The sequence below is a fragment of the Bubalus kerabau genome, chromosome 11 (genome assembly GCF_029407905.1).
Source record: "Bubalus kerabau isolate K-KA32 ecotype Philippines breed swamp buffalo chromosome 11, PCC_UOA_SB_1v2, whole genome shotgun sequence".
Taxonomy (NCBI): Eukaryota; Metazoa; Chordata; class Mammalia; order Artiodactyla; family Bovidae; genus Bubalus; species Bubalus kerabau.
In genome coordinates, this window is record NC_073634.1 from 101,976,458 (window position 1) to 102,004,181 (window position 27,724).

General features: G+C 53.7%; 2 protein-coding genes across 11 annotated transcripts in view; one reads left to right on the top strand and one right to left on the bottom strand.

Moving 5' to 3' along the window:
• Positions 1-7,939, top strand: part of SPTAN1 (spectrin alpha, non-erythrocytic 1) — a 58,218-nt gene extending 50,279 nt beyond the window's left edge. For 4 of the 9 annotated variants that reach the window (XM_055541309.1, XM_055541307.1, XM_055541308.1 and 1 more), the window contains 13 exons: positions 501-660; positions 1,272-1,348; positions 1,943-2,152; positions 2,510-2,806; positions 3,289-3,401; positions 3,727-3,744; positions 4,841-4,903; positions 6,122-6,176; positions 6,598-6,794; positions 6,889-6,942; positions 7,027-7,173; positions 7,261-7,408; positions 7,712-7,939. In XM_055541309.1, coding sequence (XP_055397284.1) covers positions 501-660; positions 1,272-1,348; positions 1,943-2,152; positions 2,510-2,806; positions 3,289-3,401; positions 3,727-3,744; positions 4,841-4,903; positions 6,122-6,176; positions 6,598-6,794; positions 6,889-6,942; positions 7,027-7,173; positions 7,261-7,408; positions 7,712-7,837 — 1,665 coding nt within the window. In that variant the 3' untranslated portion in view covers positions 7,838-7,939. The remainder of the gene's footprint in view (positions 1-500; positions 661-1,271; positions 1,349-1,942; positions 2,153-2,509; positions 2,807-3,288; positions 3,402-3,726; positions 3,745-4,840; positions 4,904-6,121; positions 6,177-6,597; positions 6,795-6,888; positions 6,943-7,026; positions 7,174-7,260; positions 7,409-7,711) is intronic. The other 5 variants (XM_055541311.1, XM_055541312.1, XM_055541315.1 and 2 more) reach the window with 2 other exon arrangements.
• A 242-nt stretch (positions 7,940-8,181) lies between these two features.
• On the bottom strand, positions 8,182-27,442 carry DYNC2I2 (dynein 2 intermediate chain 2). Of its 2 annotated transcripts, none has more exons than XM_055541317.1 (9): positions 27,231-27,442; positions 18,848-19,096; positions 11,492-11,601; positions 10,829-10,986; positions 10,211-10,320; positions 9,556-9,723; positions 9,121-9,353; positions 8,707-8,864; positions 8,182-8,494 (listed from the first exon to the last, which is right to left on the bottom strand). In XM_055541317.1, exons 1-9 carry the CDS (start codon positions 27,414-27,416, stop codon positions 8,247-8,249), a joined length of 1,620 nt encoding a protein of 539 aa, XP_055397292.1. In that variant the 5' UTR covers positions 27,417-27,442; the 3' UTR covers positions 8,182-8,246. The 2 variants fall into 2 exon arrangements, with proteins under 2 accessions (XP_055397292.1, XP_055397293.1); XM_055541318.1 differs by having other exon boundaries at positions 8,361-8,494; positions 9,144-9,353.
• Between the last annotated feature and the right edge of the window lie 282 nt (positions 27,443-27,724).

Below are 27,724 nucleotides of genomic sequence, written 5' to 3' on the forward strand. Positions count from 1 at the left end.
GTTCCCAACAACAGTCTTCATTTGCTCCCTGAGTTTCTTTTTAAATCTTACGCTGACTTAACAGTTCATGTTTTCACATACAGTTCTAACCAAGACTGAATCAAAGTGATTGGAACTTAATACATTTTAATATCCACAGTGTGAAAATATTGTTCTGAGACATTGTTTTTATAGGATATACATAGTAGCCAATAAGTCATAATTATTTTGGCTTTTTCTCATTTTTTGCTATCAAAAATAATACGAGTGAGTACCTCATTGTGACCAAACATTTTATCACATCCGCATTATTACTTGGAGGAGTGGCATTGCTAGTGCTCATCTCTGTAAGACTCTTACTCTGTGGTGTTCTCAGAAAAGCCTCCGCGCATCCTCGGGGCGGGGGGCAGAGGGGGCGCGGCCCGTCTGAGCAGCTGCGAGCCTGCCGGGCAGCGGGGAGTGCAGATCAGGTCACCACGGCAGGGGCAGGACTGACGGCGGCTGCCTTCTCCGTGTCCTAGAACAATCACCATGAGGAGAACATCTCTTCCAAGATGAAGGGCTTGAATGGGAAAGTGTCAGACTTGGAGAAGGCTGCCTCCCAGAGGAAGGCAAAGCTCGACGAGAACTCGGCCTTCCTCCAGTTCAACTGGAAAGCCGATGTGGTGGAGTCCTGGATCGGTAAGCGTAGCCTCGGTGCCGCCGGAATCTCGTTCCCTCCTGAGCAAATGATCTTCTTCTGTGGAGAAGAAACCGGCGGGATGTGGGCATACCAGAGACCCTCTCCCCTGGGCAGACCACTAGTAACAGCAGGAGACAGGGTCCTGAGGCAGAGAGCCAGGCCTCAGCGATGCCCCGGGCCAGTGTGGGGTTAACAAAACGAAGGTCCTGGGCGTCGCAGTACAAGGGCCACACCAGCAGGACCAGCCTGCATCAGCACTGCCCCCTGAACTACGTGGGTCCAGAGTGTGTGGTCCAGCCCCCTGGCGAGGGGACCTGCGCTGATATCAGGACCCACGTGACCCTGGTAATTGCTGTCTCATAAGTAGCAACTTAACCACATCCAGCACAGGCTGGAGGAGGGACCTCTTCATCAGGGATGTAGAGGAGGGGCCTGGATGCAGGAGGGAGCCAGCTCAGGTGTGTTCAGAGACTGCTGTTAATAGTACTGGAATTTAAATGTAAGCAAGACAATAGATGCCTGGGTGTTCTTGTCTTTTGGTTTGTTGTTGTTTTTAATTTATTTCTTAAATTGAGATGGGGTGGTTGATTACTCTTGCTTGGTTTTCCAGGTGAAAAGGAGAATAGCTTGAAGACAGATGATTATGGTCGAGATCTGTCTTCTGTCCAAACTCTCCTCACCAAACAGGTCAGTCACAGCTATTTGACTGATGATTGGATTTTACTCACATAGTATTCCCTGGTGAGTGAATGATGGTCAGCATGTTTTTTTTGACTGTGTTATGTTAGGCCCTGGGAATGATTGGTGAGAGCCTGGTCCTCAGGACGCTCTCAGATGAGGCCTCTGAGCTGCAGCCTGTTGGGTGCTAACAGAGCTGAGCACCGCAGGGGGTGGGCCTCACCCAAGCAGTGTCTGCCTTGGTTTCCAGCAGGTGAGGGTTGATTGGAGCATCTCCCCAGAGGAGACAACATCTAAGCTAGATCACGGAGGGTGATTTGAGAATGGTCAAGGGAGAGCCAGGTGGGCATTCTTGGCAGAGGTAGTGGGGCGAGTCCACGCTTGTGCATCAGCCCCAGGCTAAAAGCGGGGATGAGGGGGAGCTGCCACAGGACTTGTGGTCTGAGGCCACAAGTGGCCACAGAGGCAGAAAAGTGGCCAGGTTTGACCCAGTGTCAGGGGAAGGTGGGGACTTGAGGCTGCCATCCCAGCCAGGGCGCTGGACAGAGCGCAGTTGTCTCTCTCGCCCCCATGCGGTGCCTGCCTTCTCACCCCTCCTTCCAGGAAACCTTCGATGCTGGCCTGCAGGCCTTCCAGCAGGAGGGCATCGCGAACATCACTGCCCTCAAAGATCAGCTGCTGGCCGCCAAGCATGTCCAGTCCAAGGCCATCGAGGCCCGCCATGCTGCCCTCATGAAGAGGTGGAGCCAGCTCCTGGCCAACTCGGCCACCCGGAAGAAGAAGCTGCTGGAGGCACAGAGTCATTTCCGCAAGGTAAGCGCGGCCCTGGCCAGCTCTGCACACATGGACGGCAAACCCAGCTCTGCTCAGAGGCGTGGGATCAACATAAATCAGCCAGGTGGGGCCCTTGTCTTCATGAGGTTGCTGTTCTGGAAGCACCTGGGACACTGAGCTTGCACATCCCAGAGAGGGGAACATGGGAGAAAGGTGGAGGCCCCTCAGCAGTGGGAGACGGGAGGCAGACTGCCAAGCGAGCGAGCCCGATGCCCTGGGAACGAGCCCTGGCTTTCTGGGCCCCACACTGCCGCCTGCCATTCGCCCACCAAGGATGGTCCCTACGGCCCCGCACCGCACCTGCAGCTGTGCTCACTCGGTCACCTCTGCCTTCAGGTGGAGGATCTCTTCCTGACCTTTGCCAAAAAGGCTTCAGCCTTCAACAGCTGGTTTGAAAATGCAGAGGAGGACTTAACAGACCCGGTGCGCTGCAACTCTCTGGAAGAGATCAAGGCCTTGAGAGAGGCCCACGACGCCTTCCGCTCCTCGCTGAGCTCGGCCCAGGCCGACTTCAACCAGCTGGCTGAGCTGGACCGCCAGATCAAGAGCTTCCGCGTGGCCTCCAACCCCTACACCTGGTTCACCATGGAGGCCCTGGAGGAGACCTGGAGAAACCTACAGAAGATCATCAAGGTGCTTCCCCACAGGAGGGCCAGGCCCTGGCGGGGAAGCCCTTCCTCTGTGAGGAGCAAGCAGTCGGGGACAAGTCACTGTGTGTGGGTCCCCTCGCCCCACCCTGAGTCTGTGGTGCTGCAGGATGCCTCCCAGACGCCTTCTGTGCTGTCTTTGGGCTGAGGTTAATAGCTCGTCCTCCCTGGGCCCCCAAGGGCGTGGATCTTGTGTCCACCTTCAGAAAACTACTTCCTGTTTGTATCAGATGCTAAGACAAGCTGGCAGTTGCGGAGCCTGGGCCTGTCTGTGAAGGGGCGTGGTGACATGCCTCTGCCCCCTTGTTCAGTCGCTCAGCTGTGTCCAACTCTTTGCGACCCCGTGGAGTGCAGCATGCCCAGCCTCCCTGTACTTCATCGTCTCCCAGAGTTTACTCGAACTCCTGCCCATTGAATTGATGATGCCATCCAACCATCTCATCCTCTGCTTGCCTCCTTGGTCCTCAGGAAAGGGAGCTGGAGCTGCAGAAGGAGCAGCGACGGCAGGAGGAGAATGACAAGCTGCGCCAGGAGTTCGCACAGCACGCCAACGCCTTCCACCAGTGGATCCAGGAGACCAGGTGCGGCCCCACCGCTGGGAGCGCGGTCCTGGGCTCCGGGTGCCCAGGCCTGGGGTCAGGAGCCTGGCCTGGTCTGGCTGCAGCCAGAGGGGTGGGCAGACTGAGGAGCATTCGCCAGGAAACTGTTCCCGAGACGAGTCGCTGGTCCTGGATTGGGTGGGACAGCGTGGCCGCCCCGCACGGTGACAGAGGTGCAGAGTCGAGTCGACGCGGTACTGATGATCTGGTTTTGTCTCTCTCTCTCTTGTGTCTGCCTCTGCCCCTTGCGATCACTGCTGTCCGGACACCGCCCTGTCTTGTGGCTGCTTGGATCCCGCCTCCACAGAACGTACCTCCTCGATGGGTTAATATTGACTTCCTATTTCTGTGGGCTTGTGGTGTGGTGGTGTCTCATGTGCTTGTTCCTCTGCCCTTCGTCCCGTCGTGGCCTGGCTTGCAGAGGATCCCGGGATGGGCCCTCCCGTCCTGGGCGGGCTGCACGTTCCCCCACCCCGCCCCCTCCTGGCACCCACACCCCCGCCCCTGATGGCCTGCAGTCTGGGAAGGGGAGCCACTCCCACATTCCTTTCAGGTTCCAAAGGTTCCTTTAGGGAGAGAGACTAGGCCAAAGGCCAGACCGGGAGAGTGCCCATGCTCATTCAGCTGTGGGGATTACCCTGGACTTTTCTGCCTTTTTGGCCCATGTCTGATGGGACCATATTTAGTCCCACGAAGGTCAGGGGCATGAGACAGGACGACAGTGTTGAGGGGGCTCGGGCTGGCGTGTAAGTCCCCCTGTGCACTGTCCCCTGAGGGCTGAGGCTATCTTTCGCCTTCAAAGGAAGCGTAAGGGCCCAGGGTTTCTGAGTGATGGGGGAAAGGGCTTGGGAGGAGCCCTGAGAGGCATAGGGCCGTCCTGCCCAGCCCTGGGGGGGCCTCCTCTCCAGGCCGGGGCCTCTGCCCGGATCAGGCACGTTTGCATTGTCTCCCAGGACCATGGTGGCTTAGACTAGCGCTCCAGAGGCCCAGCAGGCAGGTCCATCAGGTGTTAGAGGAGGCAGCAGGAGGAGGTGCCCACTGATGAGAACCAGCTGAAGGCAGAGCAGGGGGGGAATTAGGGACCCCAGGTTCAGCTGGAGCTCGTGTGCTGCCCCGGTGTCGCTCTCCCCGCCCATTGCCCGTGGCTGTGTCTGCTGGTCTTGGTCTTTGTGTCCACAAGGTGCCGTGCTCCCCTTACCGTGTGGCTCCTCCTGGCCCTGTCCCGTCTTGCTCGGTCCCCTCGTGACCTGCCCGCCTGCAAGGCCGCCTGCCCTCCCAGGCCGACCATCGGCTCGGGTCCCTGCCGGGGCACCAGGTGGCCCTGCCTGTGCACTGCCAGCTTGGGCCTTGTGGGGTGTGTCTCGGTATGCTCTTGCCTCCCTTCCTTTGGTGTATTCATTTGGTTTCTTTTCTTTGAATAGCATAGCGTATCGTCGGGTCATTCGTGTCTATCAGTATGAAGTTGGGGATGATCTGTCTGGAAGGTTTTTCTCCTCTTATTTCTCTTCTTACCTCACTGTGGTTTTACCAATGCACTCTTGACTTCCCCAGGCGGCTCTGCTTTCTGACTAACCCACCGCCCGCGGCCGCGTGGGCAGGAGGGGTCTGTCCTCCCACTGCACCAGCACCCAGCCTCCTGCCCCCAGGTCCCGGGGGTGTGCTTTTCCCGGGGGGACATGGCGTGACTGTGAGTCTGACCTGCTGGGGTAGGAGGAAGCCTGGTGCCTTGCCTTGCTAGAGCACTTTGAACTTGGGGCAATTTCAGAGCTAACGCTGGCTCGCTGGGTGTTAAAAGGGTAGGTGGGGGCCAATGTGGGTACAGGGGAGGCTGGGCAAGACCCCATGAAGGACACGCACACAGTGTGACTCGTCCCTGCACGTAACCTCGTTTGTCTTTGTTCACTGGTGGCCTCTGTGACCTCACACTGTTATGTCGGGAAGATAGAGGCTCCCCAGAGGCCCCTCGCTCTTCAGAACTTGGCCTTGGAAGGAGCCTCTGGTGCTGTGTCTCTAGATGACAGAACCTGAACCTGGGGTTTAGTCACAGCCACCCCTCCTTTGGGCAGAATGAGAACAGTTTTCAAAATCAATCTGGCCACAATCTCCTCGGCATCCCAGTTTCCACGTCGAGGGGCCCTGTGACCACATCCCTGTTGCTGTCACTTCCCTGGAGCGTGGGTCCCCTCCTCGGGGACCTGAGACCCGGGGACCCCTGGGTGGCTGTCAGCTCGCCGGCCTCCCCTCCGCCCTCAGGCCTCCTGTCGGGGCGGGGCGGTGAGTGCAGGTGCCCTGCTCCCTGTGGCTGCAGCCCCACTCTGTCCCAGGGGAGCTTCAAGTCGGCTCCTCAGGTACCCTTCGAGGGCCCGGCTTGGCTCAGGCATCAGGTCACAGCCTGGCTGGGCCTGAGGAGCCAGCTGCCTGTGAAAGCGTCCTGGCCGGGGAGCAGAGGGCAGGCCGGGTGGGGTTCAGCCCGCCTCAGCTGCAGGTGAATGCCAGCTCAGGCCACAGCCTCCGAGCCCTGAAACTGGAGTAGCTGTACCTGCCCTCCCTGGCTCCCAGGGCTGCTAAGAAAAGATAGCCAATAGTAGATAGGTCTTGTTCCCTCAGTAAAAGGAATTTGAGAGTGCAGGTCCTTTAATCTGAGAAGAGTTCACTTCGCACTCGCGATCAGGCCTCTCGCCTCACTGCGCGTCTGTGTTTAGGTCCTGCATGGTGGAAGAATCCGGGACCCTCGAGTCACAGCTTGAAGCTACCAAAGTAAGTGCCCCTTCCGCCCACCCCTGCCAGCAGGCCTCCTTGGCTGCAGGTCAGGGACGAGGTGGTCTGCTTGGATGCCCCCCTTCTCCCTTGCCTTAAAGCAGCCCAGGACCGCTGTCACTTTAGAGGCTGCTGCCTGGAGCCCTGCTTGGACAGGAAGAGGCTCGTTGAGTCCTCAGTGTATCCTGTTGCCCTGGCAGGTCAACCCAATCAGTGCTTCTCACGCTGAAGGCTCTTCCTTTGTTGAGGCTGTAGGGTTTTAGCCTCACCCCATCCCTCCTTTCCCCTTGCAGGCAGCCCTACAGGCCTCAGGCTGGGGTGCTGAGACTGAGGAGGGCTGTTAAGGAGGCGTTTGAGCCCAGGGACCGAGGCAAGAACCCCTGAACCCCTGTCCCACGTGTCTTTGCCCTTCGCCCCACAGCGCAAACACCAGGAGATTCGAGCTATGAGAAGTCAGCTCAAGAAGATTGAAGACCTGGGGGCGGCCATGGAGGAAGCGCTGATCCTGGACAACAAGTACACGGAGCACAGCACTGTGGGCCTGGCCCAGCAGTGGGACCAGCTCGACCAGTTGGGCATGCGCATGCAGCACAACCTGGAGCAGCAGATCCAGGCCAGGTACCTGCGGCTGCCCTGGGCGGGGGCCGGGGGACACGTGCTGCCAGCTGCCTGGGCTGGAGGACCCGGTGCCTGACCCTGTTCCTCCTTCCAGGAACACGACAGGAGTAACTGAGGAGGCCCTCAAAGAATTCAGCATGATGTTCAAGTGAGTATCCCCGCGCCCTCCCCGGTGGGGGAGGTGGGCTCAGCAGCAGGGCCTCTGAGCTGAGGCCTCGGCTTTCTGCCACAGACACTTCGACAAGGACAAGTCCGGCCGGCTGAACCACCAGGAGTTCAAATCCTGTCTGCGCTCCCTGGGCTATGACCTGCCCATGGTGGAGGAAGGGGAGCCCGACCCTGAGTTTGAGGCCATCCTGGACACTGTGGATCCTAACAGGTGAGCGTGAGGGAAGGAGCAGAAGTGGCTCTGCCCAAGGCTCCTGCTGCACCCTCCCTACTCACTACACCTTGCCCACCACCCCAGGGACGGCCATGTCTCCCTGCAAGAGTACATGGCCTTTATGATCAGCCGCGAGACCGAGAACGTCAAGTCCAGCGAGGAGATTGAGAGTGCCTTCCGGGCCCTGAGCTCCGAAGGGAAGCCTTATGTGACCAAGGAGGAGCTGTACCAGGTCTGGAGCTGCTTCTGGGGCCGGGGGATGGGTGTGTCCTTTGAAAGGCAAAAGCCCAGGCAAGGCTGGCCCTGAGCTTTGGGGCAGAGCTGTCTAGAGTTGCAGCCCCCAGTCTTGAGCCTCAGCTGCTTGTGTGCAGACCCTCTTACCTGTTTTCAAGTGAAACTCAGCCCAGGCCAAAGGCCACTAATGGCAGAGATCCAGAAGCTCGGGCACGGATGTTTCTGAAGTTGGGCCCACTGCCCCCACAGCACAGTTGGTGTGGCTGGTCGGGGCTTGGCTGACGTGCACCTTTCCCTCCAGAACCTGACTCGGGAACAAGCCGACTACTGCGTCTCCCACATGAAGCCCTACGTGGATGGCAAGGGCCGCGAACTCCCCACTGCTTTTGACTACGTCGAGTTTACCCGCTCGCTCTTCGTGAACTGATCCTCTGCTCCTAGGTTAGCCTGGCCCACACTGCTTGCCCTACCGTCGCCTTGCTGCATGTCAACTCCTCTCTGTGCTCTTAAGAAAAATACTCCAGACAGTGTTGCTCTCCAGTGTAACCTTAACTTGCTTAGCTTGGTTTAAGATTTAGTAGAAAACGGTGCTTCAGTAACCGGCTTTAGGTCCAGTCGCCATTGCCATGTTGCTGTGGGGACCCAATTCTTGTCTCAAGGCCGGCTGCCCCATTCCGACTACAGAAAAATCTGAGCAGCCAGCTAGTTCCCCTCTTGTTCGCCCTCCCTCAGTTTTCATGTAAAAGACAAATAAATGACTTGACTCCCCCAAAAGCTTGTCACGTCTTCATTCAGCTTCCGTCAGAAACACACAGCGTAGAGGTAGCGTCCCCACCTCAGCTGGCCTCAGCTGCCACCTCCGAGGCCAGCTGGTCCAGGAGCTCTGTCTCCCGGGCTCCCTGTTCAGTGAACTCGCTGCTCAGCTGCCACACCTTTACCGTGCCCTTGGCATCACCAGCAGCCAGGAGGTGAGTCTGCTGGCAGTTGAATTCAAGACAGTAGACAGGGCTTTCATCCTCGGTTTGCTTGACTGAAACTGTGGGCTTCTGCGAGCTTTTCTGGAGATCAAACAGCTGCACATCACCTTCAGGGAGAGTCGTGGGGTGAGACAGAACCAGAGCCGCAGCCTCTGAGCCTCTTCGGTTCCCAAATACGTGAGAAGGCTGTGACTCAGTGCAGCTCTCCGTCCCACGTGAGGGAAGGCACCCTTGCCCACAGCCTCCCCAGCCCACAGCTGCAGGGACGCGCTGGGCTCATGTCCCTTCAGTGGATCCAAGCCTGGGGCCGGTGCCTTACCTTCCCCAGAAGCAGCCGCAAACACCAGGGGGCGCACCGGGGACCAGCGCACAGCAAACAGGTACTTGTGGGAGAGCTGCAGTGAGGTCAGGGGCTGGGCCTGCAGCATGGAGTACAGGTGGACGTGGCCGTCTGTCCCTGCACTCAGGAAGAGATTCCTAGATGGGACACAGGGCAGGCGAGGGGTGAGCGCTGGGGGTCCAGGTGTGGCTGGGGCCTTTCCGCCGGACTCCTAGTGGGCTGGTGGGCTCCCGAAAATAAGGAGCCGATTCCCTGGAGCCAACCACAGGAGCTCTGGGTACTGGAGCTCAGTGGGGAAGGCCCAGGGCAGACTGCAGGTTCTTCAGGCAGTTCTGAGTCCTAGTGGGACTCCCCCGCCCTCCCTGTGCCAGAGGCCCTGTGGGCCCTCCCTACCTGTGGAAGGGGGAGCAGCTCACAGAGTAGATGGGGCCGCCGTGGGGGGCGAAGGTGAACTGCGCTGGGGCCCGCAGGGGCACAGAGCTGGGCATCCGTGTGACAGCGGCCTCCTCTGCCGTCAGGGAGCACTTGAGCAGGAAGCCGCCTTCTGTGCCCAGCACGAAAAGGCTGGGGTCAAAGCTGGAGAAAGCCACCGCTGTGGTGCCCACCTCAGTCTCCCCACGGGAAGGCTGCGGAGGAAAACAACAGCAGGGAAGAGCGGGGAGGAGTCTGCTCGGTGTCCCCAAGGAGCCCGGGGCACGTGCATGACCACTGTGGCCCTCGGGGACTCCCACCAACCCGCCCGCCCCCAAGGCGCACTGGCTCGGGGGTCCCACGGCCCAGCGCTGCCCTGTGGGCCTATGTACGGGCTGGCAGCCTCACCCCTTGTACCTTCTTCAGCTTGGTGTTCCTGGGGAGCTGCTGCACGGCCAGGGCGAAGCCTGCGCTCAGCTGCAGCCGGCCGGCCCCGACCCCCTGCCAGAGCAGCACCTTCCCGTCAGCGGCCACGCTCAGCACCTGGAAGCGGTGGTTGTGCCGGGGCTCTGGGAGCCAGACCACCTGGGCGACCGGGAGAGGAGCCAGGTCACGAGAGGATACCTGCCCCACCTCCCGGCAAGGCCAGCTGTCAGCCTCCACACGACCTTCCCCTTCTCTTCCAGGAAGAAAAAAAAAAAAGGGAAACTTCTTGCAGAGGCTTGGGAGCCACCTGACCCACCAGGGGGCAGACCCAGAGGGTTCCGAGGTGCACCCAAGTCCCGGCAGAAAACCAGGACAACAGGGGCTCCATGGAGACGGCCGGGGCTCCATGGAGGCAGCCAGCGGCCCAGGGGGCTCCCTCTGGGGGTGAGTGTGACTCCGGACCCAGGAGCTCCAAGAATGCCAGAGACAGCTGGCCAAGCGCTGACTCCCTGGTGACCTTCCTCCTGGATGGTGGCCAGTGGGCACCCCCTCCCCTGCTCCGCGCTGTGGAGCAGACGCCCAGACGGCAAGGCCCGGCTCCGGAGGAGGTTACCTCCTGCCCCGCCCGGCAGGCCGCTGCCCTGACCTGGTACACGGGGTCCGTGTGGGTGTCGTCCGTCAGGCCCGTGCGCCAGACCAGTGGGTCCTCGGGGCGGCTCATGTCCCACACCAGCACCTCGCCACTGTACAGTCCACCTGGAGGCCAAGCGGGTGTGGGGAGCCGCCCACAGCCAACAGCCCCGCTTTGGGGATGGGCACCCACCCCCTCCTGCCCACTGCGCTAGGATGTGGGGCTGCTTCCTCAAAAAGAGTCCTGGTCCCCAGGCTGCCCGCTCTATCCAGCGGTGCCCACCCCGGGAAGCTCCCCCACCACCAGGCTGCTCTACCCTGCCCGCACCCGCCGTTCCTCCAGCTTCACCTGCCCCCTTTCCCAGCGTGCACATCACTATGGTCAGCGCCCCGAGACTGCCTGCTTTGCCCAGCCTCACGTCCTGACCAGGCTGTACCTCCGTGTGGCCCGCACCGCCCAAGACTCAGCTGAGGACCTGCCTCCTCCTCCATGCCCAGTGCCCCGACCCGAGCCCAGGGCTCAGGACACCCCGCGGTCCCTGCTTCTGGCCATGACCAGGGGCTGAGGGCCAAATGCAGGGCCTCGGCCGCCTGCTGCGGGATGCAGAGCAGAGACACAGGCTGGAAGGCTCACCTGCCACGAGGGACGGCCGCGTGGGGTGGAAGGCCAGGCACATGGCAGCGCTGGGCACCTCCACCACCGCCGACGGCTGCTGGGGGCTCAGGCCTCGCCGGTCCAAGTTCCAGGCACACACGAAGGACCTCAGCGTGCTCCAGTCCCCGTCATCCAGCCTGCGGGGACACACCCGTACTAGCTCAGCCCATGGCCTGGGCTCCATCCCAACCCGCACCACCCCAGCCCACCTTGCTCCTACTGCCTGACCCACTTCACCCCAACACAGATGAGTCTCTGTCCCATCACACATAGACACTGTGCTGGGTACCCAAGTGCCAGAGGCGCCTATATGGCACCCCAAGGTCATGACTTTCCCCAGAAAAGGGTTTCCAGGAACCAGGCACAGGGCCACATGTGGCAGGGGGAGGAAGCTGGGCATGTCTGACGCAGGCTGGGAGAGACGAGGCAGGCCCAGGGCTCACAGCCCGCTGCTGATAGTGGGCACTGGGAGAACCTTCCTTGACTTTTCCTGCCAACCCAAGGCTCGGGCAGCCTTGAGAAGGAAGATTCCCAGAAAGGGCAAGCTCTGGGCCCACCACTCTCTCTGCAGATGGGGAGACGGGTTCAGATGAGGGTCTCAGGGCCTCCTATCGCCCCACACACACCCCTGCTGCCACTCACCGGCCATAGGCGCAGGCCACCACAGAGCCAGTGGAGTTCCAGGAGACACCAGTCACGTGGAGACCCTGTCCTTGGGCTGGGGGGTAGCTCAGTGTATGCAGGCAGGTCACCTGCAAGAGACAAACCATCCCCAACTCCGAATCCCAAAGCCACCCAGCAGGGTAGCAAAAAGCAGACACAGGTGTGGGGCTCCCGATTCCGATAAGGATTCAAGTCCACTGCCCAGCCCGGGGACAGTGTGGAGCCTGCATCCCATCATTCCCCCTAACAGGATGCTTCCAGAAGGAAGAGCCTTGGGAACTGACACGGACACCAGGCTCCAGGTCAGAGCTGGACCCTGTACTCACGTCTGTTCCACACAAAATCTCCAAAGCCTTGGCTCCTGGAGTGGCACAGGGGTGATGGCTGCCCAACAATGTGAGTATCCTGGATGCCACATAACGGCACAGGTGAAAAATGGTCACGGGAGTGCATTTCATGTTAGGTGCATCTCAGTCAGTTCAGTCCAGTCGCTCAGTCATGTCCGACTCTTTGCGACCCCATTAATCGAAGCACGCCAGGCCTCCCCGTCCATCACCAACTCCCGGAGTTCACCCAGACTCACGTCCATCGAGTCAGTGATGCCATCCAGCCACCTCATCCTCTGTCGTCCCCTTCTCCTCCTGCCCCCAATCCCTCCCAGCATCAGAGTCTTTTCCAATGAGTCAACTCTTCGCATGAGGTGGCCAAAGTACTGGAGTTTCAGCTTTAGCATCATTCCTTCCAAAGAAATCCCAGGGCTGATCTCCTTCAGAATGAACTGGTTGGATCTCCTTGCAGTCCAAGGGACTCAAGAGTCTTCTCCAACACCGCAGTTCAAAAGCATCAATTATTCAGTGCTCAGCTTTCTTCACAGTCCAACTCTCACATCCATACATGACCACAGGAAAAACCATAGCCTTGACTAGACGGACCTTTGTTGGCAAAGTGATGTCTGTGCTTTTCAATATGCTATCTAGGTTGGTCATAACTTTTCTTCCAAGGAGTAAGCGTCTTTCAATTTCATGGCTGCAGTCACCATCTGCAGTGATTGTGGAGCCCAAAAAACTTAAGTCTGACACTGTTTCCACTGTTTCCCCATCTATTTCCCATGAAGTGATGGGACCGGATGCCATGATCTTAGTTTTCTGAATGTTGAGTTTTAAGCCAACTTTTTCACTTTCCGCTTTCACTTTCATCAAGAGGCTTTTTAGTTCCTCTTCACTTTCTGCCATAAGGGTGGTGTCATCTGCATATCTGAGGTTATTGATATTTCTCCCAGCAATCTTGAATCCAGCTTGTGCTTTTTCCAGTCCAGCGTTTCTCATGATGTACTCTGCATGTAAGTTAAATAAGCAGGGTGACAATATACAGCCTTGACGTACTCCTTTTCCTATTTGGAACCAGTCTGTTGTTCCATGTCCAGTTCTAACTGTTGCTTCCTGACCTGCATACAGATTTCTCAAGAGGCAGATCAGGTGGTCTGGTATTCCCATCTCTCTCAGAATTTTCCACAGTTTATTGTGATCCACACAGTCAAAGGCTTTGGCATAGTCAATAAAGTAGAAATAGATGTTTTCTGGAACTCTCTTGCTTTTTCCATGATCCAGAGGATGTTGGCAATTTGATCTCTGGTTCCTCTGCCTTTTCTAAAACCAGTTTGAACATCTGGAAGCTCACGGTTCACATATTCCTGAAGCCTGGCTTGGAGAATTTTGAGCATTACTTTACTAGCGTGTGAGATGAGTGCAATTGTGTGGTAGTTTGAGCATTCTTTGGCATTGCCTTTTGGGTTTGGAATGAAAACTGACCTTTTCCAGTCCTGTGGCCACTGCTGAGTTTTCCAAATTTGCTGGCATATTGAGTGCAGCACCTTCACAGCATCATCTTTCAGGGTGTGAAACAGCTCAACTGGAATTCCATCACCTCCACTAGCTTTGTTCGTAGTGATGCTTTCTAAGGCCCACCTGACTTCACATTCCAGGATATTTGGCTCTAGGTGAGTGATCACACCATCATGATTATCTTGGTCGTGAAGATCTTTTTTGTACAGTTCTTCTGTGTATTCTTGCCATCTCTTCATATCTCAACACACACTTTTTTTTAAAGCTCAGGCACCCTGTGGCTCAGCCCACAGCTGTCAGCAGCAGCTAACAAGAAGGCCAGCACTCCTGGCCACGGTGAGGGTCTGGTACACTTTCCAGGGGCTACTCCGCACCACAGGCCAAAACTCCTGCACAAAGTCTCATCCTTCTTGATCTCATAACCCCAAATAGAGAAACCATCCAATGGAAAAAATCCGAACTCTGTCAGAAGCTGCACTGTGCGCCTCTGGTGAGAATGCAGAATGTGCAGGCGTCGTGGGAAACAGCCCAGCAGTTCCGCAAAATGCTGAGTTACCACATGGACCGGCAATTCCACTCCGAGGGACATCCCAAGAGAACTGAAACAAGCACGCCGACACGAGCACTTGTACACAAGTGGTCACAGCATCATTGACGATAGCCAAAACCTCCAGCGACTGACGGACAAGTGTAGTATATCCCCACCACGGGCAACGATTCAGCCGTGGAAAGGAATGACATCCCAAAAGATGCTACGACACAAGGACCCTTGACAACACTCTGCTAAGCAGACACAGTTATATAATCATATGTTATATGAGTCCATTACGTTGAGATGTCCAGAAGAGACAAATCTACAGACAGAAAGGGGGTGAGCAGCTGCCAGGAGCTGTGGGGGAAATGGGGAGTGGCTGCTAGTGGATATGAATTTTTTGGGGGGAAGTGATGAAAATATCCTAAAATGGATTATGGCAAAGCTTACATCTCTCTGTGCTGTGCGCTTTGTCGCTTAGTCATGTCCGACTCTTTGTGACCCCATGGATTGCAGCCCTCCAGGCTCCTCTGTCCATAGGGGTTCTCCAGGCAAGAACACTGGAGTGGGTTGCCATGCCCTCCTCCAAGGGATATTCCCATCCCAGGGATCGAACCCAGGTCTCCCACATTGCAGGCGGACTCTACCGTCTAAGCCACCAGGGAAGCCCCTATTGGAAACATATTAAAACCCACTTCACACTTTAAATGATTTATATGGGTGAATTATATGGGTTGTAAACTACATCTCAATAAATTTGTTGGGTTTTTTTCCTTTTAATTTTTTGGTTGTGCCACTCGGATCTTAGTTTCCCACCTGGGGGTTGAACCTGTGCCCCCTGCAGTGGAAGCATGGTGTCTTCACCCCTGGACCACCAGGGAAGTCCTCAACAAATCTGTCCTTTTAAAACAAAGCCATGCAGTGGGGCCAGGAGGCAGAGGGGGCATGAGAAAAACTCTCAGGGTTCTGGTTCCACGACTGTTTGTGCTGTGTGAAAATTATGGGCCTGAACACTTGTGATCTGTGCCTGTGTTTACTCACATTTTATGAATTCAATAAAAGTTTGTATTAAAAAATAAACTGTAAGCATTATGTATCATAACAGCATTTATAACTGCAACGATCAGTACCCTTTAAAATCTAAAGATGAGAAGGCAGAGGGACAGAAAGATGGGCTGCTCCGCGCCTTCACTGGTGGGTGTCTGCCAAGACCCAACACAGCACACAGCACGCATACACCTGCGTGCAAAGCATCCCTCAACAAACCTGGCTCCATGCAAGTGTATGGGGAAACATCACACAGCAGTTTAAAAAGGACAAGAGTCTATAATGGAAAGGAATCTGAAAACAAAAAGCATGTATATTTATATACATATTATACATATATATACAACTGAATATATGTATAAAACTGAGTATATTTATGTACATGGGCTTCCCTGGTGGCTCATATGGTAAAGAATCTGCCTACAAGGCAGGAGACCCTGGGTTTGATCCCTGGAGAAGGGAATGGCTACCCACTCCAATATTCTTGCCTGGAGAATTCCATGGACAGAGGAGCCTGGCAGGCTACACTCCATGGGGTCACAGAGAGTCGGATATGACTAAGCGACTAACACTTTCACTATACACACACACACACACACACACACACAGAAAACTTGAATCGCTTTGCTGTACATCTGAAGCTATATAACATTAACTATACTTTGATTTTTTTTTTTGGCCACACCAAATGGCATGTGGGATCTTAGTTCCCCTACCTGGGATCCAACCCACATCCCCTGCAGTGGAAACACAGAGCCTTAACCAGTGGACCACCATGGAAATCCCTAACTATACTTCATTTTTAAAAAAATTATAATAGGGAATTCCTTGGTGCTCCAGTGTTTAGGACTCCACGCTTCCACTGCTGGGGGCCCAGGTTCAATTCCTGGTTGGGGAACTGAGATCCCACAAGCTATACCACATGGCCAAATAAATGAATAAAATAAAAATGGTAATAAATGAATAAAAAGGACGCAGGTGAAGTCTATGTAGCAGCCTGACAACAACAGAGCAGGCTTTGCTTCTGAAGAGACCCCAAGACCGGCCACAGTGCACCCGCTCTGAGCCACACGTGCACACAAGCGCCAGCCAGGACAAGGCAAAGGGTCAGAGGTTCCAGGGGTGCCCCCAGGTGGCCTCGTCCCCATCTCTCATTCCGAAGTGTTCGGCCAAGTCGTCACTGATTTTCCAGTTGTGAAGGCGCAGTACTCCACTGGGAGCAGTGGCTCAGCCTTTCCGGGGCTACGACAGCCAAGGACAGCAGGGAAATGTCAAGGCCAACACCCTGACAGCTGGAGTAGAGACAGAAGAGCCTGATGCCTCAGCCAACGCAGTGATTCCACTGGGAGGAAGAATCAAGAAATCCAAGCAAAAGAAAACCAAAGTGAGAGAGACAGCCTCGCTTCAGCTCTGCCACACAGCTGCAAAACTGGAAAGGGCTACTCCTCTGCCCAGCACCCAAGAAGGAAAGCAGCTTCAGGGCCGCCAGAGGCCCACACGCCCCACGGCCACCCAGGGGGTGCTGCCTAACCCCCCGCCTGCCACTGCTTCCGGAAGATATGCTTCTAGAAGCAACGCTGTGCTGGGATGTCCACCAAGGGGGACCCCAGGAAGGCTGCCTGTCTGCTCAGTGGCACGTCACACAGGTTCTGGGGTGTCTGGGGGCCTCCCCTACACGAACTGACAGGGAAAGCTCTGCTGAGCATGAAGGCCGCAGCCTGTACAGTGGTCTCCACTTTGGTCTAAGACGCTCTTGATGGCAAAGGTAGCAGCCGCAGCGCGGTGTGCCAGTGTCGAATGGGAAAGGCCTTTGAACCAGCGTTCCCACTCGCAGTGCATGTTCCGTATTTTTGCAATGACCGTTTGTTAAAATGAACGTGTAGTGCTTTTGTAATCAGAAGAGAGTATTTATCTTTCCTGTTTTGCAAATCTATTTTTAATCGGAGGATAACTACAAAATTGTGACGGTTTCTGCCATGTACCAATATGAATCAGGCATAGGCATATATATGTCCCCCTTCTCTTTTTTTTTTAATTTATTTTTATTTATTTAGCTACACTAGATCTTAGCTGTGGTATGTGGCATCTAGTTCCCTGATCGGGGATGGAACCTGGCACCCTGCATTGGGAGCACGGAGTCTTAGCCACTGGACCACCGGGAAGTCCCTGTCCTCTCCCTCTTGAACCTCCCTCCCCATCTCACCCCTTCAGGTTGTCACAGAGCGCCTCTGGGTTCCCACTGGCTGTCTGTTTTACATATGGTAACGTGAATGTTTCAGTGTTACTCTCCCAAATCATCCCACCCTCTTTCCTCCCGCTGTGTCCAAAAGTCTGTCCTTTATGTCTGCGTCTCCTTTGCTGCCCTACGAAGAGGACCATCACACCATGTGTATTTTCTAAAGGAGGAGAGTAATATACAGGTGGACCAAACCAGCGCACAGAAAAGTGGAAAAGCCTTAACAATTAAGAACAAGCCCTTGGGACTTCCCTGGTGGTCCAGTGGCTAAGACTTCGCGCTCCCAATGCAGGGGGTCCTGGTTTGATCCCTGGTCAGGGAACTAGATCCCACACACTGCGACTAAGACTCAGACACATACAAAAAAAATAAATAAATAACCAACAGCTCTCCTTCTTTGAATGCAACTGTAAAGGGGGCAGGTGAGCCCAGATTTTAACATTCATGACCTTCTTCTTGTGCTCCACTTAAAAAGATAAAGACGAGTCCATACTTACTGTGGCCTTGGCAACTGTTTTTCAGAAGGATTTTGAGGATTTCTCTCAAACAAATCCACTCTCCCAAACCTATCAACGATTTGGTGGGAACAGGGCAGCTGTATATCCAGAAACAGAAGAGGAAGGGCGGGAGAGAAGGGCTATGACCTCTGAATACAGAACTACTCGTCTCCATTTCTCGAGGAAGAAAACAATGCATAAGAAAAGCCTTTACTGCTCAGTCAGCAGCCTGTCCACAGGCAACAGCAGGGTGGAGCAGAAGTCAAGGGCCCGCCTTCCTTCAGAGGCTTCCTGATCTCAAAGCAGTGACTCCAACTGGACATTTGCGTTTACAGGGCTCTGAGCTCTGCCTCAAGACCAGAAAAGGCTTGGCAATGCAGAAGTCACTAGAGCGCAAAAGTGAAACCAGAGAGACTGGGACTCAAACTCCAGCTTAGCCAGTTACAGCTGTGTGACTGCAGACAAGTCCCTTAGCCTCTCTGAATCTCATCTATAAAATAGAGATCGTAGGAATTCCCTGGCAGTCCTGCGCTTTCGCTGCCAAGGGCCCTGAGTTAGACTCCTGGTCAGGGAACTAAGATTCTACAGGCTGTTCAGCGTGGACAAAAAATAAATATAAGATGGAGATCAGGAAAGAACTAGCTGTCTAGAAGGATCAACGAGTTGGCACAGAGCGTGCCTGGGGAACCAGAGCTGAGTGATCAAGGAAATAAGACCCAGAGTCAGACTGTCCAGCCTCAAACCCTGCCTCTACTGCCTACTAGCAGTGAATGGAAGTAACAAGGCACCACCAAGGGTAGCAGGGAAGCCCAGCGACTTCTTAGCTTAATATCTGGAAAAAAGAGCTTGGTGAACGCTGTTATGGTTGTTATTGGTGTTCCTATTATTTGGTGGGCCGGGGCTTCCCAGGTGGCATTACTGGTGAAGAACCTGCCTGCCAATGCAGGAGATGCTGGTTCGATCCCTGAGTGGGGAAGATCCCCTGGAAGAGGGCAGGGCCACTGACTCCAGTACTCTTGCCTGGAGAATCCCATGGACAGAGGGGCCTGGCGAGACCATCTATAGGTTCGCAAAGAGTCAGACACAACTGAAGTGACTTGGCATGCACGCTGTTAAGAAGGACTTAAAATGAGCTAGAGCCACAACCCAAGGCATCCCAGGCCCATACCAGCCCATCCCTACCGTTTGCTGCTGCTCGGCCCAGTTCACCTCGAAGCCGTCAAACGCATGGCTCTGCCAATTCTTGTTCAGCTCTCGGGTAACCATGGCCTCCACTTTCCGGAGAAAGGCCGCGAGCTGGGGGCCGTTGTACCGAGGCACAGATGGCAGGCTGACCGGCTCGGGGGCCTCGGTCTGCACCTCAGCATCCACATGCTTCCGGGCCTGCACGGATGCTTCAGCCGTGGCAATGCTGGCCGTCTGGCAACTTTTCTGGAGAACGAGATTGAAACGCAGTCACCAGCCAGCTCTCCTCACAGTACCACTGCCCAGGCACTCACCCACCCGCAGCTGCTGTTTATCCTTGGGCAACAGGACCACTCCTCACTCTGTCTGCCTGACGACCGTCCCCTTCCTCCAGCCCATCTTCCTTGGGAGGAACCCAATTGGTGTGGTGTGGGTGGGGATGACCCACAGGGAGTAACCCTGTCCAGCCAGAGAAACCCACTCACGTGGTGTCAACAGGCAGTGGGAAAACTTCAAGGTCATGAGTAGAAGAGAGTCACTTTTCTTATTACAAATATACCTCCTAGGGACTTCCTGATGATCCAGTGGCTAAGACTCCATGCTCCCAAGGCAGGCGGCCCCGGGTTCAATCCCTGGTCAGGGAACTAGGTCCCACATGCCTCGGTGAAGAGTTCACATGCCACAAAGACCCAGCACAGCCAGATAAAAAGAAATTAAATATATATATACACCTTCTATTAACAGATCTCCTTGACTACTGATTATAAAACATACCAATTATTTAGTAACAGCTCTTCAGGAGGAAACTGTATTAAGTATACACATCAGTTGTGAGACACACCCCTTTTAACACCTGTTAATGTAGAGGTTGAAGAGACATGTTCTAAATTGAGGACACACAGAGCCACATAGAGAGAGGACAGAGGTCTGGGGCGCTGTGTGGCTGGAGGCCGAGCCCCTCGCTGCCTGGGCAGTGACCACCACCAGCTAACATGGAGCGCACGGCCCCTCATTCCACCCTCCCGACACACCTGAGCTGCACACCTGACTCCACAGTGGAAGAGGACCTCAGAGACCACGCTAGATGGGTGGGCTCCCTGAGCAGGGTCCAACCACCAGGAGGCTGGCTAAGGGACAACCTGCTGCCTCCTCCCCATCAACAGAGCTTCTGATTCACTGGTCTAGGATGGGGTCTTTGCTAACAAGCCCCCAGGTAATGCCACAGGGTGGGTACTCAGATCCCATCTGTATGCTTCCTGCGGCCACACCCCAGGGCCCAGAGTCCATCACCTCTGCCCTCAAGGTGCAGACAGCACTCACGTCGCCCCCCACCCCCGCCTTGATCTGAGGACCTGGGTCTCACTTGGGGCAGCAGGACACCCCTCTCTCCCTCCATTGACCGCAGCCCTCTCCAGCGGGGCACCTTCCAAGGTGTCCCGTGATCAAAGGACGCATGCGTGTCTGCGGGGAGCGCTTGGCAGGAGGCAGCCTGCTCCCCAGCTGCCACTTCTCTCCACCCTGCCACCCGTCTCCAGTTCCTTGTCCCCCATTTAGCTGAGCAGAGGGACAGACGTCACATCAGGGAAGGAGACACAGCCTCCTCCCTTTCTGGAGGACACGGCCAACCTTTACCAAACGAGGGCTCCTATACGACTGAGGTTCCTGTCACCCACGAGAGGCTCTCCTCGTGTGGCCGCTTGCCAGGCGCCTGCACCTACAGGACAGCAACAGGGCCCCGACCCCCATTCTCCCCGTTTGGGCCTGAGCACCAGGCGAGTGTTAAGAGCGCCCAAAGAAAGGGGGCTGGCCCCACAGTGGGGCAGCTGGGGAGGACAGGGTGAGACAGGGCTCCTCGCCAGGGGCTGAGAAATGCTGCCAGTATGAACACGGCTCCCAGAAGTCCCCCTTCCCAGTCTTTCCATGTCCTTCCCTTTCTGAGTCCTGTACACACACCTGATGATACTTCGGCGTGATGGGAGCTGAGATGGTTCCTGACCTAATTCAGCACCTCTTTATCAGCACACCAACAAAATGTGATGCGCTATGAGACATTCTGATGTTAACTAGCAGAAACTGTACCATGGGAATATCTTGGATACAATGTTGATGGGAATTCCCTGGTGGTCTAGTGGTTAAGAATCCACCATACAGTGCAGGGAGCACCGGTTCGATCCCTGGCCGGGGAAGATTCCACCTGCCTCCGGCAATTAAGCCCACCACAACAACTGAACTCATGCACAGCAACTACTGAAGCCCATGAGCCCAGAACCCACGCTCCACAAGAGAAGCCACCACAATGACAAGGCTGTGCTTCACAACGAGAGAGTGGCCCCTGCTCGCCTCGACTAGAGAAGCCCGTGAGCAGCAACCAAGGCCCAGCACAGCCAAAGTTTAATAAATAAACAAAACTGATGGGACTTCCCTGGTGGTCCGGTGGTTAGGACTTGGCGCCGTCACTGCGGGGGCCCGGGTTCCATTCCTGGTCAGGGAACTAAGGCCCTGCAAGCCTCGCAGCACAGCAAAAAAAAACGAGTGGATTTTGTGATGCAACATGAACGTTTACGTTTCTCCTGTCTCACTCACATGAGACCTCCAAGAGTGTGGGGGTAACTGAACCCAGAACCAATATCAAAGTACTTCAGGGTATGACCTCCTTCTACTTGACCTTGCCTCGAGTATATCAGGGTGGTGGTGGTTTAGTTGCTAAGTTGTGTCCAACTGTGCGACCCCATGCCAGGATCCTCTGTCCATGGGATTCTCCAAGCCAGAATACTGGAGTGGATTGCCATTTCTGTCTCCAGGGAATCTTCCCAACCCAGGAATTGAACCCAGGTCTCCTGCACTGCAGGCAGATTCTTTACCAACTGAGCTATGAGGGAAGTCCGGATAGCAGGGTGGCAAACAGTTACTCAAAGGGTGACCTGGAGCTGAGAGTCAACCAATGAAGACGGCAATGATCAACATTTTCACTGAAGCTGGGAGGCCCTGTTATGCCTCAACACCTTTGACTTATAATTAGTGCCAGCTACTCTGGTGTTGTCTTCACATGTGTCTTGAAAAAAAAAAAATGTTTAGTATCAAAACTATTAGCAAACTCCAAAAGGTTGAGCACCACAAATCTAATTCCTGAAAACCTGTGAGAGGCCAAACCTCAGGGTAAAAACAAACACATCCAGCAGGGGGTGTCATCTGGTACAGAACCCAGACGGAGGAAGCAGCCCCGGGGCCAGGGAGAGGGAGGAGCCGACAGGCTGGCAAGCTTAACTCAAAGCAGGAGGGGAGAAATCCGGCAGAATCAGGCTGTGGATGACAGGACACAGAAAAGGATCCCATTCAGTATTTCCCGGAGGCCTCTGGGATATGCAAAAGTACACAAGACCCACTCCCAGCCCTCTGGGAGCTCACAGGCCAGAGACAGACCTGAATGCCCCAAAATGAATGCATCTGCTGATAAAGTTCTAGAACTAAATGGTAGCGATGGCTGCATGTTGTGAAGGTATTTAACATCACTGAACTGTACACTTTAATATGGTAAAATGTGTATGCATCTTACCACAAGGAAAGAATGCACCCTATATCCTTTTTTTTCTCACCCTACGGCATCTGGGGCCTTAGTTCCCTGACCACAGATCGCACCTGTGCCCCCTGTGTTGGTAGAACAGAGTCTTAATCACTGGACCACTAGGGAAGTCCCCCACTCTACATTCTGACAGGATTCAAATAGGCTTCAGAAAGGTAACGCTGTTGAAAAGGAGAGTGGATTATATTAATGGCTCTCAAGTTTTGCCACATATGACAATAACCTGAGGAGCTTTTATAAAACCAGATTCCCAGGTCACACCACATACCAATTAAACCAGAATCCCTGGAAGTAGGGACCAGATATTCATATTTTTCAAGACTCCCCAGGGCATTCCAGTGCCAGCCAAGTTTGAAAAAGCAGAGACCAGGATCGAAGCGATTAGGAGCCCTTCATCTCAAACACTTAGACGTGAGCCCCTCCAAACCTGAACAGTACTGGGCATCAGTCTCAAACTGTTTTCTTATTAGCAGTTTCATTTAATCCCACATAAGTATTCTAACAAGACCCACTTTGCAGATTACTTGACTGGCCCAAGGCCAAGTCCCCAAAGAGTCCCCATGCACTCAAAGCCAGGTCTGAATCCAAAGTCAAGGACCCTGTCCCTCTTAGAGATAAAGCAGTAAAAGTTAAATCAAGCCAAAGATCACTAATACTTCAACGACAACCAAAAATCCATCACTGGAACATAAAATTGCACTCCAGTACTGCATCACTACATGGGCCAAGCAAAGAACCACGTTTGGCTTTTCCAAAAGAACTTGCAAAAAAAAAAAAAAGAAGCTGCATATAAAAATTTAGCTAAGGGCCTCTATAACAATCTAGAAGGGTAGGATGGGGAGGGAGATGGGAGGCGAGGGAGGTTCAGGAGGGAGGGAGGTTCAGGAGGAAGGGGACATGGGTGTACCTATGGCTGATTCTTAAAGGTATCTGACAGGAAACAACAAAATTCTGTAAAGCAATTAACCTTCAATTAAAACATAAATAAAAAAAATTTTTTAATTTAGCTAAAACACTCATCACAGGGTTCTGATAAGAGAAAAATTGGAAACAATCCATCAAAAGGGACTGGTTAAATAAAATGAAGTTACAGTAAATGAGTGAAAAAGTGGGTCTACAAAATACCATGCACAGTGTGATTTCGTTTTTTTAAAAAAAAAAAAAAAATGGAGGAACACAGACAAAACAGAGAGGGAGCAGGTATAAAACAAACTGCCGGAAAATGAGATGGGGTGGTTTTTATTTCCAATTTTTCCTTATCCAGATGTTTTCCTAAATTTTGGATACAAGGACTTCCCTGGTGGTCCTTCCCTCTGAGCTCCCAGTACAGGGTGCTCAGGTTCAATCCCTGGTCAGGGAACTAGATTCCACATGCCACAGCTCGAGTTCACATGTCGTGACTAAACAACATCTGGCGTGCCACAACTAAGACCCAGCACATCCAAATTAAGAAATATTTAAAATAAATAATCAAATAAATTTTGGACACAGAAACTTTTATAAAGAGAAACAAGTTAATCTGGAAAATTAACTCTTTCTTTGGACCCCTTCAACAGTCTTAGAATCTTTATTCTGGCCATGCCAGGCAGGTTGCAGAATCTTAGTTCCCTGACCAGGGATCAAGTCCGCATCCTCTGCAGTGGAAAGGCAGAGTCTTAACCACTGGAGCACCAGGGAACTCCCAATACTCTTAAGACTTAATTAAGAATCCCCTTCAATAAAACTTCCCTGATAGCTCAGTTGGTAAAGAATCTGCTACCAATGCAGGAGACCCCAGTTTAATTCTTGGGTCAGGAAGATCCCTGGAGAAGGGATAGGCTACCCACTCCAGTATTCTTGGGCTTCCCTTGTGGTTCAGCCGGTAAAGAATCCGCCCGCAATGTGGGAGACCTGGGTTCAACCCCTGGGTTGGGAAGATCCCCTGGAGAAGGGAAAGGCTAGCCACTCCAGTATTCTGGCCTGGGGGATTCCATGGACTGTATAGTCCATGGGGTCACAAAGAGTCAGACACGACTGAGTGACTTTCACACACACACTTCAATAAAACAGCAGAGATTGATTCAAATGCACCCCTTATGATGAAAACTTTTATACCTCAAGTATTAGAATCAGTTCTTGGAGCCCTACTGGTTCAAATTATAGGTACAAGGAAATAAGCCTCAATCTCATTCTTTGTTTTAATAAAAAAAAGTAAAAAGTTTGACGGAGTCAGTGGTTCCCAATATGAACTCTTTTAAAATCTGAATCTTTGGCAAATAAGAGCTATTTCAAGTATTTTTAAAAGCCAGTGAATCTGAATTACACATTTACCTTCAATAAAGATGAACAGAAATAACTAAAATACCCACTGCCTTTGCTTTTTTTTTTTGCCATACCACACAGCATGTGGAACTTCCCTGACCAGGGGTCAAACCCGTGCCCCCTGCATTGGAAGCAAGGAGTCTTAACCACTAGGGCACTGGGGAAGTCCTGCCTTTGCTTTTTAACTACAATCTTTTCTATCCAGTATGATGAAGTGGGAAGTGCTCCGAAGCCAGATCAAATCTGGCTTGAGACCTGCAGACTGCTGGCCTGAGGCAAGAAACTTGTCCTCAAGTTCAGTTTAGTCACTCAGTCGGGTCCGACTCTTTGCCACCCCATGGAGTGCAGCATGCCAGGCTTCCCTGTCCATCACCAACTCCCTGAGCTTGCTCAAACTCATGTCTATCGAGTTAGTGATGCCATCCAACCATTTCATCCTGAAGAGTTAATCAAGAGTTACGACTTTAAGGATTCCCTGGTGTTTCAGTGTTTTAATAAGACTCCGAGCTTCTACTGTAAGGGGCTCAAGTTGTGATCCCACATGCTGTGTGGTACAGCCAAACATAAAATTTTAAAAAAGGAGAGAGGGTACGACTTCATGGAAATCTCACCGGTACTGGTGTTGGTGAGGAAATCATCTTCTGCAGGACCTCTCATTGGTGTGGAAAGCAAAGCCTCAGTTTCCTCTGTGGGAAAAATGCAGTCCCCTTCCAATGCTCATTTTCACTGAGGGAAAGCTAACATCCTTAAAATGATCTGCAAGCCCTATACTCGATCTGCCTCTCCTTACCCTCTCCGACCTCACCTGTGACCATCCTTGCCTGCTCATTCCTTTCCAGCCCCACCTGCCTCCTCACACACACCAGCTTTGCTTCGACCGCAGGACCTTGGTGCTCCCCGGGCTGTTCCACCTCAAATAACCTTGACTAACTCTCACTGCTCCAAGTCTTTGCTGGAACATCACCCTCTCAATAAGGGTTCAGTTCAGTTCAGTCGCTCAGTCGTGTCCGACTCTTTGCGACCCCATGAATCGAAGCACGCCAGGGCTCCCTGTCCATCACCAACTCCCAGAGTTCACTCAGACTCACGTCCATTGAGTCAGTGATGCCATCCAGCCATCTCATCCTCTGTCGTCCCCTTCTCCTCCTGCCCCCAATCCCTCCCAGCATCAGAGTCTTTTCCAATGAGTCAACTCTTCACATGAGGTGGCCAAAGTACTGGAGTTTCAGCTTTAGCATCATTCCCTCCAAAGAAATCCCAGGGCTGATCTCCTTCAGAATGGACTGGTTGGATCTCCTTGCAATCCAAGGGACTCACAAGAGTCTTCTCCAACACCACAGTTCAAAACCATCAGTTCTTCAGTGCTCAGCTTTCTTCACAGTCCAACTCTCACATCCATACATGACCACTGGAAAAACCATAGCCTTGACTAGATGGACCTTTGTTGCCAAAGTGATGTCTCTGCTTTTGAATACGCTATTTATGTTGGTCATAACTTTTCTTCCAAGGAGTAAGCGTCTTTTAATTTCATGGCTGCAGTCACCATCTGCAGTGATTGTGAAGCCCAAAAAAATAAAGTCTGTCACTGTTTCCACTGTTTCCCCATCTATTTCCCAAGAAGTGATGGGACCAGATGCCATGATCTCCCTTTTCTGAATGTTGAGTTTTAAGCCAACTTTTTCACTCTCCTCTTGCACCTTCATCAAGAGGCTTTTTAGTTCCTCTTCACTTTCTGCCATAAGGGTGGTGTCATCTGCATATCTGAGGTTATTGATATTTCTCCCGGCAATCTTGATTCCAGCTTGTGCTTCTTCCAGTCCAGCGTTTCTCATGATGTACTCCGCATAGAAGTTAAATAAGCAGGGTGACAATATACAGCCTTGACGTACTCCTTTTCCTATTTGGAACCACTGCAAACAACCCTTTCTCTCCCCAACCCAATCTTTCTAATCCCTCACCCTTTTTCTTTCACCCATGGAGCTATTCACCTCTAACACACTGTGTATTTACTTCTTATCTGCACTGTTTACCTTCTGTCCCCTGCAGGCGAGCGCCTCCTATAAGCTCAGGAGGGAGCTCACCCACTGATGACTGAGGAATCCCCAGGGACACAGCGGTGCTCGAAGTCCACACAGACAGACCCCTCAGGAGCCCTGCCCCCGTTTCAGACAACCTCGTTTGTGTGCTTTGGATTAAACGCCGTACTAGAAAACGTATCTCGACCTTAAGATGCAGTTTGGTCTTTTTTTTTTTTTTTTTTTTAAGTAAAAGTTTGAAATGCCTAAAAACTGCAGTTCACACAAAATCCTTCAAAACCTGGAGTCTTTAGAGTCTTTAAAAACCCTTTTGGTTGCTACTCAAAGACCAGGGAAATTGAGACGTGAGTACCCCCAAGGGTTAGTTTCTGTGGGTTACAATATAAAAATAACCTGGCCCGGCTGCCACGCGACGTCCCTCGCCCTCCCGCCGCGTCACCCCGAGGCGCGCCCGCGCCCTCACCGTCTCCCCGCGGATGCCCTGGACGCCCCTCCATTGCGAGGGCACGGACGCCACGCCCAGGGTCTCGTCCTGAAGCGGCCCGGGCCGCTCGGGGCCCTCGGTGCTCGCAGTCCCGCTTGTCGCCAGCGCCTCAGCTCCCGCGCTTCCCGCCAGGCCGAGCTGCCAGGGCTGAGCGCTGGTTGCCATGGAGACCGTTCCGCCAGCCCCACCCCACCCCCAACCTCCCCGCCTCGCGCCGACGCAGTCCGCCGCGACCTTCGCCCCCGCGCCTCCAGAGCGGAAGGCTGGGGCGATGAGGCTATCGGCGCCATTTTTCAGTTTGTCAGAGTGGACGCTCCGACACCCGAGAAGAAGAGATAAATTATTCTTTTCCTATGATGCGACAATCATTGCCAGTTTTTGGATTCTCCAACCGCAGAGGGAGCACGCCTGGGGCTTTCGCGGCTACTCTGGGTGGGGAGGGAAGTACGGAAGCGAGGCACCCGTGCCAAGCT

Bases quoted from the DNA above. Each gene is read 5' to 3' on its own strand.
- DYNC2I2 (XM_055541317.1), bottom strand. From the start codon at position 27,416: ATGGCAACCAGCGCTCAGCCCTGGCAGCTCGGCCTGGCGGGAAGCGCG. The intron at 19,097-27,230 runs GTGAGGGCGCGG...CTCGTTCTCCAG, and splicing joins AGGGCATCCGCGGGGAGACG to AAAAGTTGCCAGACGGCCAG. The intron at 10,987-11,491 runs GTGAGTGGCAGC...GTGTCCCCGCAG, and splicing joins GTGGCCTGCGCCTATGGCCG to GCTGGATGACGGGGACTGGA.